Below are 13,468 nucleotides of genomic sequence, written 5' to 3'. Positions count from 1 at the left end.
TAGGCATGTAGCACATACATATAGTAGTTCTCTTGATAAGAAACTAAACTCACTTTCAAATGTACTACACATAGAAAAGTCATATTTAATCTATTGTTCAACAACAAAATTAGAAAAATTATAAGCTCACCTTCTGTGCCCTGCGCTTGTCTGCTCGTTGATTCTGATGGTAAATACGGCTGAAGTTGGAGACAATTACAGGAACAGGCAGAGCGATGACTAAGACCCCACTCAGGGAGCATATTGAACCAAAAATCTTGCCAGCTATTGTCTTCGGCACCATGTCACCATACCTGGGTTAAAGAAAATAAAACATTTAGTAAAGACAAAATCTCTTATAAGTATTGAATTTCAAGATTAATTAAGTGCACAATGGATTTTACTTCTCTTGCAAATAATAATCGCTGCATACAAGTAATGTTTTATATACTGTCAAGGGTTAAGATTGTGGGGTGACAATCAAACCCTGGCAGATGTATTGTTAACCTCCTCTCCCCCCCACCTCCCCCTTTTTGTCCCTCCCTCTCCCCCCTTCCCACTCAGGACAGGCGATCGGGAGGGAAAGAAGGACAGAGAGAAGAGAGTTGGAAAAATTAAAAATTTTTTACTAATGCTACTAATAAGAATAGAGAAAATAATACAAAATATACAAAACCAATCTTGAAAGTCTCAGCAACTGCCGAGCCAGCACCCAAAGTCCTGGATTGGACTCTGCAGCCAACCGGAGCTGGATTCAGTCTCTCACTAGGCCTCAGTTTGCAGGGACAACCAGCAAGGTCCTCTCCTAATGTTGGCCATAAGCAGAAGGGAAAAGGGACGAGATCCTCATGATCTCCCACTTTTATACGAAGCATTCAAGTGAATGGAATGTTATACAGAGTTGGTCAGTTTCTTGGTCACCGGTTTCTCGTTGCCCCTCGCGAGATGTCCATCCGTGCTTATCAATAAGTTTGCATTCCATTGCTAGGTTTACCAAAACATGTGTCTGGTTCTCCAGGAAAATGAAGCTAATATGAAGGCTTTAGCTGACAGGCAAATTCACTAAAAGAGAAACTTGTTTTTTAACAAAACCAGGACATACACATAAGCATACATACACACACAGCTTGCTCAGTGTTCTGCACGTATAATTATAATTTCAAGCTAATGTTGGGTGTCCTGTTGATCAAATTGTGGGCATCTTTCTTTCACCTGCTCTAGTCTCCCAGGCTGCCTCTATTGCAATGGAGAGAGAGTCACCTTGCTAAGGAAAAAAGAAAATAATCAGTGTCAAAATTAAGTCTTTATGTGGTTCGTGTGTTGGAAGAACTCGTTGCTTTCCATTGGTAAGATCCTAGGGAAACCACTTGGTAAGTTAGATACCACACTGAATAATCTGTTGTCTCACTAGGTTGATATACAACTTTCATTTAGGAAGGTAGTGCAATTTTGGAACACGTTGCCCAGGAGATAATGGACTTTCTATCTTTGGAGATTTTCAACACTTGGCTAGACAAAAGTATGGTTGACCTAAGCTACTGTTGTTGATAGGCTGTCTGAGTGAGAGGCCGGATTAGTTGGCCTCCGGATGTCCCATCTACAGTCTAGCCAAAAGCAAACACAAAAAATTCAAGCCACAAACAAGAAACCAAACAAATTCTAACTGTGAATCCCAGCAGTACTCAGAATTACTAGGGCTACCAGCTTTCTTTATGCTGCTGGCTATTGTTTTGTCCAGCAAGTAAGAACATAGTGCTGTTGAAGAACATAGAGGCACTCCAGCACTTTGCACTCTGTGGACGCCATATTCTATAGACAAGTAAGTAACTACATACTACAGAGTTTAATAAAGAGATAAAGTACCTTCTGATACTCTTTTATTTTAATTTTACTGGAATTTAAATTATTACTAGACATCTATTGTAGCACATGGATTTAGTACGCTTGAGAGCAGAGACATTGCACACTTCCTGTTGCAAAGAATTTAGAAACTGTTAACACAAGAAAAGGTAAGAAATAAAACTGCAGGAGGGGCAGTGTTTGGAAAATGCTATCTGGAAAACAAAACCTGTCTGTTGAGCAGGAATTGGAAAAATAATAGAGAAGATGGGAAGGTACAAATTTTGCACCTATTCATGAAAAGGACAGGATAAAAGGGATGAGGATATCCAATGATGGAGAATCTATGTCGGGTTAGAGAACACCTTCTAGCAATGAGAGCTTAGCATATGTCAAAAGGAGACTATGTATCACCTTGTAGGTGAAGATGAATGGTTTGCATTTTGTAAGACACGAGGAAGGTTTTAAATGTAAATATTAAAATAAATTGTCATCCAGGAAGATAAAATATAGGTGATCAAGTCTTAGAATATTGTCAGAGATGATGTTGTATAAAATAAATGTTTAGTTCCTCTACAAAGCATGCCCAAGTGTAAAATATTCACAGGAAAAAATACGGTAATATTTTTACCAACAAAGCCCCCCCACCCTGTTCAATATTTGAATGCTTATTAGTTTCTGATTTTGTGACATGTAGGATTGGATTAAAAGATATAATATAATAGAATCCATCTTCTAAATTATTAATACAGGTCTTAATTACAAGATATATAAAACTTGAAAAATACTAGAAAGAAAGACATGCTTTCCTTCACATCAACTTTTGCACCTACAACACAGGCATTTTTGGTGCTTGTGTTCTGAAAGCCAGAGCTGACTGTCGGCTGTCAGGAGTGATGCATGCCCAGCTGTTCTTGCCTTTAAGCAGGGAAGTGGATAAACGATCTTTCAAGGTCCCTTTGACAAATGGGATCCCCATCACCTAAGCGCACTTTTTTCAGGTGGAGCAGTGAGGAGAGCAGTGGGCATGGGGCCAGGGTGGTGAGCGTAGAAGTCCAAGGATCATATCACCGGTAATCATTGCTGGTTTACAGTATTTGTTACTGTTTTACTTCATCTTTTAGATACAATCAAAGCATTTTCTTAAATTGAATCAAAGTTTATCAACAGAAAGCTATTTAAAAGGCAACATATACACCTGATGCAGTCAGATGTTGGATCGCAAAATTTACACATGGCCGGTACAAATGGAACAGACCTTTTAAAACACATTTAAAAACCTATATTTAGATGCCTGTCACTTGAAATGTGGAATTACTGAACCTTCATAAGCTCACATTGTCACTGACGGCTGCTGCGGACAGGAGGCATTTCTGGCTCTAATTAATTTGAAGTTGCTCAGGGATGTAGTTCATCCTGTTGATAATGTGACACTGTAATTACGTGAATTAAGTGGAGACGGATGCTTTAGGAGTGGTGACAGGAACTATTAGCTGTTCCATCACTAACATTTCAGTACTTATGTGTGGACCTACCTACTTGACATAAGGAGATGTCTTTTCACAGTATTTCAGTGTTATGGAGTGAAATAAGAAAATGATGATTGTTTGATAGATGAGGGTATTTTGCAATGTTTTTCTTACCTTCTGGGCAAAATGATGGATAGATAGATATACTGCTTACTTTAAAATATCTTGCTTTTGTTTATTTTTCTATTTTGGCTCGAATAAGTTGTAGTTCGGTGACATTTTCCAAATGTAAGGTTGTTTGTCCATTTTGTAGTGCTCATAATATCTTTCACATCATTAACAACTCTTACATAATTATTTTTTCTCCTGTTGATAAACACTGTGTTGGAGATGTTTAAAGAAAATTACAGTCAGAAAAAATGACTTTGAAGAAATTAGCCTTCCTGCACAGGTTAGAAACATATTTGCTCAGTTCTGTGACAAAACAGAGTATTTACTACATTTACCCTGGTTAGCCTTGTTCTCCTTGGGGACAGTGACACAGATTTTAGTCTAGTGTAGGCACGAGCAGAATTGTTAATGAAGTTCCTGCTGCAGGATTAAACATTACCTTTAGTTATAACCCATAAATCATCAAATACTACCAGTGGAAGCAGGTGACAAAATTAAGTGAAAATTTCTTCCTTTACCTCACCTGTAATTGCTTTCTTCCTTGAAAAGTCTAAACCCAAAAAGAACATAATTCCATTTTCAAATGGCAGAGTAGCTTTGTGGTACTTGTATTTCAAAGTGGAAAATTATACTTGATCTCTAAAAGAAATTCTAAATTCTGCAGAAAAATCTGATCTCTCCAGTCACAGAGACAACAAATATGTCATCTTATTAAGCAATTTTCACAGGGTCACTTGTGAAGAGAGAACAGTTTCAAGGTTTTATCTAGTGCTACCCTGCCTGTCTTACTGCTCTTCAGACTGTAACTGCAAACATATTCTCCTTTACATGCTTTTTGTCCTATTTGCAGTCTTTGCGTAACTTTGCATATAGTTGTTCCACATATGTCTATTATTGTGGCCAAAGCTCAAGTCAGTCTTTGGGCATTTACTGACAATCTAATTTTGTAACGTCAAAAGCTGTCATCCCAATATTGTACGCTCTGGATAAGTGAAGAAAAAGAGATGTTGTACTGATCTCTGTCATCAATCACATGCATTATAATTTATTAGCCAAACAGGGGAGGGAAAAGCCTATGACGAACTAGATGTGTCGATCAAGTTTTATCAAATCACAAGTCAGAAGCTACATGGTAAGACTAATGCCTAGGTTTCACTAGACATAGTCAAGACAGGTCAGACACACTGCTGCTTGAGGTTTGTGAACATCCGTTCACTAAGTGACGTCGTACAGGGATACATGGATGGATTTAAGGGCATGTGAGCTTGTCCCAGTTGTTTGTATTAAACAGGTGACAGACCACATTTGCATATTTTGTTCCTTACTGCAAGGGAAGGCAGCAAACCAGTGGATTCCCTTATTTTGCAAATACTGGAACTTTCGAAGTACTGATCTGAGTAACATGGGCACAATTTCTTAGTGATTTGCATGACAGATTCAGGGGCACAAGATGCAGCTTGAAACACACAAAAAGGCTGAGCTATTGTAGGATCGTGGGAAACATGAAGGTATTTGGGTTTACAAATGCCCAATCTGTAAAGTAAGCTTTGCCATGTCAGTGCTCACCTGTGGACATCCACCTACCAAAGCAATACTGCTTTTCTACCTGAAGAGTGACATATATCTGATGCTGAAAAACAGAAGCATATGCTGGAGGATAAAGTAAGTAATAATAGAAAATGTAATTTAATAATATTTTTCTGTATGTTTTACAGATCAGAAATTCATATTTGCAATAGCTTATTTCAGATAGAAACACTCCCCGCCTCCCCCAGTGGTGACCTCTACACTAAAAATCTGAAATTGTAGGACATATGTAGTAGGAATAAATCTAGGATGGACATTTTTACAAGGATGAAGTAGTTTAGGCTAATAGTAACATATATGTAAGGAAAAAATTGCCACTATTAAAAAAATATAGCTGCAATAACATTTACTGACACTAGAGGGCATAAACGCCATTAAAAATAAATGCAAATGCAAAACCATTTGAAAATGCGTGTTACAAATACATGTGCCCTCTCCCACCTCCTTCGAATTTATTTACATTCTTTATAAAATATTGCATTGATTGAGATCTGTTGTCTGCTCCCACCTTATTTGCTGAAAATGAAAGGTAGTAACACTTCTGCTTTCAAACATTTAAAACGTGTCAGAAAATGAAGGAGTTGTAAAATAAATGAAAAGTCATTAAAATTAACTTGGTAATATTTATTTTAAAAGAAGGGGAATTTATGACCAATGAATAAGGAAAACAACACGAAATCCATGGAAACTAAACAACCTTTGTAGAAGCCAGCACGGCTCTTTTTTTTTTTTTTCTTTCATGTGTGGGAGACAAATCACATTTCCCAGTGGGTTTAGCGTGTCATCCAGGCAGAATTCAAGCTTTTTGCACTGGAGGTGATTAACAGAATGGTGCCCTGCCTCTCCAGGACCACGTCTATCCTCCCATCCTCTAGCTGCAATCTTACTCTGGGCAGAGGTGGTGCTTTACCCACCTGGGTGGGATGATGATGGTGATGATGATGATGATGATGATACATCTGCCCTCTTGTTTCCCTCTCAGCTAATGGCTGTTTCCTGCTCTCCAGGAGCTGCAGGCAGAGCCCCAGAGGCTGCTCTGGTGAGACTCTCAGCGAGGATTATACAGCTGCTCATCGGCCCATGCTTTTAGTCAGCCAGCCACACAATTGGGCATGGGTTTACGTGCCAGCAGAGGGGAGAAGGCAAGAAAAGCAATTCCCAGCCTCTCTGACACTAACAGTAATCATGATGAATATGCAGCCTTACCTAGATCTTAAAATAGTCTAATGATTTTGGAAAAGTAATTTCTAATAATACAAAATATTGCTGTTAGTGTGAGACGCAGAGCATTACACAGTTTATTCAAAATTTTATTCCAGCCTAGGGAGATTCTGCATGGAATTGCAAATAATCTTCCCGTCTGCTTTTATCGCTGCAAAGGGCCTTCTGTTGCAATTGCCCTGTCTTCTGCTCAGTAGTGATGGACGTGGTCCCCTCTGGGGTCCACAAATGTTCCTCCAAGAGCTGGCCAGAATGATCACTCATGAATGATGAAAACCACATCTGCTTCTCAGGAGTGGCAGCGCTCCCTGGGCTTCCCAGGAAGAGATTCAAACTATTGCTGCTGCACCTGGCTGAGTTTGCAGCTTCTGAAATACAAAATTTCTAACAAAATTCAAGGATTTTTTTTCTGCATGTGCACCAGGGCTTTTATCCAATAAGCTTAAATAGATTTGTAAAAGTGGGCTTCAGTACTTAGAAGTTAAAAAAAAATAGAACTTGCCCAAGGAAGCAATCCCAGTTTCTTGTACTGAAGATAGCCAAAGTCCTTCTGTTTTCATTTACCATAAAATATTAAACCCCAAGTGGTAAAGAGTATCTTTTTTCCTTTTTTTTTTTTTGTCATCTTTCCCCCGCTCCATAGGAAAATTTAACATCCTAACTATTCCTGAGCTGCTGCAAAGCATCACAGAAATATGACACCTGGTTCTTGTTATACAGGGGCTATTTAAACCACAGCTCAGCTGACTCCTAACAGCTACATTGCAGTTACACAGACATAGTGCTAAGGTGGCATTTTGTTTTGTTTTGTTTTCCTCAGACTTCAGAGGCTAAAATAAGCATATTTGTTTTTAGGAAAAAGAGGATATTTCTGAATGGATCAGACACTTTTTATGACTAAGAAAAGCAACATAGCAGAAAAACTATTCTTGATGCAGAAGTTGCAAGCTGTCTTTCCTACTGTTACCTAAAATTGGTGGTGCTGACAACACACTGGCCATCATCCAGAGTCATAAGTAAAATTAGGCCTTTTTTAGAGTTTGGGGGCAAACGGAGCTTCACACAACCTTTCACAGGGTGTCAGGCTTCTGCAGCAAGTGCAAGTGGCCTCACGCTGCAGGGCCCCTGCCGGCGCCCGAGCCCTCTCGTGCTGAAAGGTGACACTGAGAACATGGAAATCACTGCTGAGGGTCTCTGGCCACTGAGGAAGGCATTGGCTTACTCTTCCAAATCCCTTTTTGGCTTTTATTATTTTTCTTTTTTAATGATGTAACATCACGGCCCATTATGGACTACCGCAGAATCGAGGCTTCCAGCACCAGCTTCCGTGACGGAGATGTTTACTCCACCATGTATTTGGTGGGGTATTATGCTTACTACAGTGGATTGAAGACTGTACGTCAGCAATAAAATTCATCAGCTGGACTGCCACATGCTCCAGGAGGAGTGACTGGTTCAGCCCTGCCTTTGTGCTATCACAGATGTGTGAATTAAACAATCTCAATTAATTTCCTTCACAACAAGGTTGGCTCTAGGACTAAGCAGATATGCTTCAAGTGACCAAATATCAGTTAACCACTTTGACCTCAAGATCAGTTAAAAAAAGGCCATCAATAAAGAACATAATCTATCCATTTTGAGAGTAGAAAAAGAAGTACTACATGTAAAGCAATATTATAGAGTTGTCAAATTATATCTGACAATTGCAAAATGGTGTCCTTGTCTGAGAAGGGTGCTTTACATTGTTATAAAGCTGTTCCCTAGAGCTTTCAAGCTGCTTGGTGACTAAATGCTGGCAAGTTGACACTAATTAGTCATTTATTTCAACATTACATCCAAAACCAGATAATTTAAATTGCTACTGGTAATAAGTTTAAGTGGAATTTCAAAATAAGCATTTCAACTGTGTTGCCTTGAGGATTCAACCTGTACATTTTTAAAACACTGCTCTATGTGAATGTGAAATGATCTAGGGCTAGATATGGAAGACTGAGACAGAAGTAAAAATGTCTTCATTTCCTAAAATCACTGTTAGTCCTAAGAATACTATATCTATTTAACATAGAATTCATTTATTACTTTGTTGTATTATTTCAGAATTTCAAGTCTTTAAGACACAATGGTGATAAGCAGAGAATAAATGCTTGGCTGCATAATTATTCATAAGAAGGTACAAATGATTACAGGAAGAATATACTTTTCCTCTGTCACTCAGATACTTTGCATTTTCTGGACCCTGCTGTAGACATTCCCCTTTTTTCATTCTATTTTATGTGAAGCCAACAGTAACTCAAAGAAAAAAAACAGGCAATTTGATCTTTGCCCTTGCAGTTCTGACTTACTAAGAGAAAATGCTCCAAGGTCTTTGCTGCTAAAAATCAATGACTTGTATTACTTACTTAGTCTGGACCTAATTTTTTAACAATTCTTTTGTCAGTGCATGCACCCACAGACAAGTAGATATATAGGATGAACTGACCAGGTCTTTCAAGGCTTAGAAATAAACAAAATAATACCAGTAAGAGGTCAGGTCAAAGCTTTACTAAGCCTAGCATACAGTCTCCGAAATTCAACCTGAAGCAAACAAACATATAGGGAAAAAGAGTAGGCTAAATACACATGATAATATCCTTGAATGCTCTTCCATCCTCTAACGGCTTACAAATAACTCAAGAAGTACCAAAACTGTCATTTCTTTGTAGTTAGTGATCCTTAGTGGATCACAGTTCCGTGGGCTTTATTTTGTCCCCTTAAATTGATGCACATTTTTGGCATTCACAACACTGTGTTGCAATTCCTTGGTTATGGTCATTTTGACTATTCTGTCTGTGATTCCTTGCTTTGTAGGATGCCCCCAACCAGGTCCTTGTACTCAAAAAAGCAGCTGGTGTGTGATCTCTAGCCACCCTACTCCTGCTACTTCTCTTTTCATACCTATTTACCTTATGCCTGTTCTAGCCTGACAAGTCATATTCAGCTTGTACAGAATCTACTCTCTAATACACTTCTATACTACCTACAAGAAAGCAAGGTGAGAACTGCACATGGTTTTCAAAGAAGAGGCATGTACAAGTTCAGAATAGCTTATTTTTCTGGTTCCAACTTGAACAGCGAGCTGTTATTACTCACGGTGTCAATATTTCTCAGTCCAAATCTTTATTGGTGAGAGCTGGTAAAATTTGCCTTACTTCCCAACTCTACCACTGACAGAGGAAAAGGAGCTGTTAGACTTGGGGCACAGCGTGGGGGTCTTGCTGACTGTCATGACATAATTCTTACAAAATAATTGTTCAAATGGCATAACTCACTCAGTACCTGTGCTAATCAGAGGAAGAAAATGAACTCATAGATTTGTATTAACATTTAGGTTTAAAGAAGTGCAGCTTTTTTTGTCCTGTGAATAGATGAATGCACACTGATACCAAACACTCTGCATTTTAAATAAATTGATACAAATACAATAAAGAATTTCCAGCAGTTCCTGCTTGAGACCTTAACCAGAAACAACATGAATAGCAGGATATAAAAAAGCCCCACCTTCAGAAGTACGACCGTCTCTAGCCACTCTTCACATTAAAGATTAGGGGTGGAACATGAGCAATGCCTTCAGGTGAGGGTCTGGCCATAGTGCCTAGGGAAGACTGAATGAAAAACCCATGGTGCAGGTGGTAAATGAGAATAATGTGAGATTCATTGACTATGCCAAGGCTGGCTGTGAAGAGAGTCCAGCTGCCGGCTCCATTGATTCCCAGCAGGAGAGACCAGGGTTTGCCACATCGTTCCTGCAAAATTATTCCAAAGGCAGCTGCTAAATATCACACATCTCGCCCATCTGGCCTTCGTTCGTGAATGCTCTCTGTTCTTAGACACCCCAGGAGCATGAGGAAGATGACAAAACCACATATTTCTGTATTCTTCTAGTAACACACTGTCTAGTAAAACTTCAGCATCATGACTAAAATTAGGATTGAGCTGTGAAGCACAGATTTTGATGAAGGTCCAAATGCATCTTTCTGAAGCCCAGGAGTATGCTTTGATGTGCCACCTTCAGTGGACTGAAGACGAGAATTTTCCCATTAGCTGTGTGATTAGGTACATTCTGGGTACAATGTTCATTTCAGAAATACTGCTGAAAATTTTATGTAATTAATTTCTCCTACAGACTTTCTTCTAGTAGCAATACTTGTGCTAAACAGCAGCAAAATCAAAACAAAGCATTAATCTTCCAATCCATTCCCAAATTTCTTTTGAGTATATATTAGCCATCAGGTCAAACTGCTTCAAGTATAAATCACATTAACACTAGAAAAACACTGTGGAAGTTTGCAAGGACAGCCATGCCTTTTTTTGTGACGGCTGCTGGGCACACTACTGATTTCGCTCGGGAATCAAATCCAGCTGCTGCCGTGTTCAAGTAAAACTCTGACTGACAGAGGTTTTAGCCACTGCTGGCTTTAATGCTGTTCAGCACTCTAATGAGCAGATCAAGATCTAGGGATGGTTCCCAGAAAATTCAAAACTCCTTGTTCTGCTTTTTTTTTCCCAGCAAAATACTGAACAATGTACCCAGTCTGCAGTGCAGCTTTGTCTTCGCCCTTTGTCATACCTTCCAACTTAAAAACATTCTGGTTTTTCTTCCACTTATTTAGTCCCATTAGACAACACTGGAACTTAATATGTTAAAATAGTGATACTAAAAGTATTTCAAAAGTGTTCTTGCAATAATAAACATAATTATTTCCTTCTCTTTAAAAATAAACAGAATTCCTCATCCTCACAGCTTTCTCTTTATTACTTGTTTTCCTTCAAATATTTTCACCTCTTTTGAAAATAGGCTAGTGTGTCACATTCATTACTGGCCAGTTTAGGCCAAGCTAGTTTTTTGCTTGCTAACACAACCACCGATGGACCAATGTTGTTTATACAATCCTTCAGGCAAAGCTGAAAACACGAAATAGCTGGTGTCAGTGTGAAACTGCTGCTGACCTAACTCACTAGGGATCTCTGCCAAATATTGAATACTTCAGGTAATTTTTCTCTAATCCTAACTCTGAATCTGTTAAACCAGGAGTGAAAACTACTTTTGCACATTTTTATATACACACACATATATATCTCTATGCATACACTTAGATAAGACCAAGAACTTTCCCATTAAGGTAATAATAATTCCTTTCTACAACTTTTGTGCACTAGAATATTTATCACAGTCCAGGATCTTAGTGTTCCTTTCTAGCTACTAGTCAAGAAAGTAATGTTTCTGAGAACATCTACTGTTATTTTGCCTCCAAAATTCATCTCTTTCCTCTTTCATGACATTTTAGTGCCTTTCTCTTTGGAATATATTTGAGAAAACACCTCAATGGAAGTTATTAGCTGCGACAGACTATTTACCATGTTTCCCTGAAAATAGGGCAGAGCCTTATATTAATTTTTGGGCCAAAATTTATTACTTTCTTACATGTATAGCTGCCTGAACACTATTGAGATTATCTTTTGTTTATTAACTGTAACTAGGGCTTATTTTTGGAGTAGAGCTCATATTTCCAGCAGCCTCAAAAATTCTGAAAAATCATGCTAGGGCTTATTTTCAGTGTAGGTCTCATTTTCAGGGTAGGTCTCATTTTGGGGAAAATTAGATACTATTCTTTGCCTTGGTTTAATTGTCTTTTTTGCTCTTTTCCAGTTTTCAGGGGTTTCTGAGCTCGCTCAGATAAGTCCAGGAAAAATGAAGCAATTCACATACTTCAAGCCTTGCAAAACAAAAGCCTCTTCTGAGTTCACTCAAGGCTCCTCACAACTCAGCTTTCCATCAGTGCTAAATCACCCCAAACCTTGAGAGGAGGAGGAGACGTTATAGCATTCAATCCACTTAAAGTTTCCTGGCAGAGTAATTTGTTTCAGCTGAGCATAGTTATATCCCGTTTCTTGCAAAGAAACCAAAATGCTGTGTGAGCTGCTCTGCCCATGGACAGCTTAACCCTCACCCTCCCAGCTGCCAGGCACTCCCTCTGCAGCCTGTACGAGCTTAGCATTACATAGTTTAAACAGGGAAATTTGCAATTATTACACATGAGAAGTATTGGATCAATGGCCACGAGACTCAAGTCTTCTTTTCATCGGATTTTACAGTGTGGACTTTGAATGCTTCACCACACTGGCTTTGAGTCTCAACACAAATTTGAATGGATAACTTTGGACACAGAAAGGTAGCAGCATGTTATAATACAAAGAGTGGAAATGGGTTTGCCTACCTCTGGCAGTTTTGATAGTGCATTTTGTAATGTGACCTCTTGTGTGCGAGTAATTGGACTCAAGCCACCAGTGAATCTCTAAACGTTAGCAAACTGCAATGACATGGTAATGACTTTCTGTCACTACTAACCCCATTCCTATTTGAATTCATGTCCCATAACTGAGAGGTTCAGTTTCTCTCTGCCAATCCTCTCAGTCATTGAGGCATAATGCTTCATAACGCTGACCACTACCATTCTTTTCACGGCTAGTAGAGAAATAGATTTTCACGAGTTTTCTCCCTTTTTAAAAAATGTCTCCCTCTCTGTTTCAGACTACATTCAAAAGCTTTATGCCAGAGCCCTTTCAAAATCTAACTTTTTAGAGATCACGTATAGTGCTTGAATTTTCTCATGGATCCTTCAGAAATAGAGCTTTTGGGCCACTACGCATCCTTCCATCACATTTTAAAATGCAGACTCTGTAAAGTTTCAGTGTTCTTTAAAAAGTCTGGAGCTTTGTGGAAAATTTGCTAGATGCCCAATGGTAAAAGCAAGGATTTTGGAAGGTTATGTGAGACTTCTCTACCCAGAGAGATATGAGTATAGACACTCCGCATGTGTACGCCAGAAATGCTTTAGGGAATGCTGGAAAGGGATTTTCTCAATCTCTTTCCATGCAGCCTGTATTTCATAACATGCATAAATACTCAGCAAGCCAAACCTAAAATTTGGTACTGTTTTAAGTGAACGATGAAGCCACAGCTACAAGCAGTCTTATTTTTTTTTAACTCATTAATTTTCATTTTTGAATTATGACATAGAGAGAATACTTTATCTACCAATAGTGAGTAAAACTTTTGGAGACTGGAGCTTTCATGGAGGGTCAAATTCCTCATGCAGAAAATCTTTTTGATCCCAGTCCTCCAGCAGTTGGTTCAACTGCATTGAACATCAAGGTTGGAATTC

At 38.8% G+C, this 13,468-nt stretch overlaps 1 protein-coding gene across 2 annotated transcripts in view; it reads right to left on the bottom strand.

Moving 5' to 3' along the window:
• KCND2 (potassium voltage-gated channel subfamily D member 2) overlaps positions 1-13,468 on the bottom strand; it is a 274,255-nt gene that overhangs the window by 19,254 nt on the left and 241,533 nt on the right. For both annotated transcript variants that reach the window (XM_071803352.1, XM_065858763.2), the window contains exon 3: positions 131-293. In XM_071803352.1, the coding sequence (XP_071659453.1) occupies positions 131-293 (163 nt within the window). The remainder of the gene's footprint in view (positions 1-130; positions 294-13,468) is intronic.

This window comes from Patagioenas fasciata, chromosome 1 (assembly GCF_037038585.1).
Source record: "Patagioenas fasciata isolate bPatFas1 chromosome 1, bPatFas1.hap1, whole genome shotgun sequence".
In the NCBI taxonomy this organism is placed as follows: Eukaryota; Metazoa; Chordata; class Aves; order Columbiformes; family Columbidae; genus Patagioenas; species Patagioenas fasciata.
Note: the sequence above shows the minus strand (reverse complement) of the source record. Positions and strands in the feature narration are given on the sequence as shown.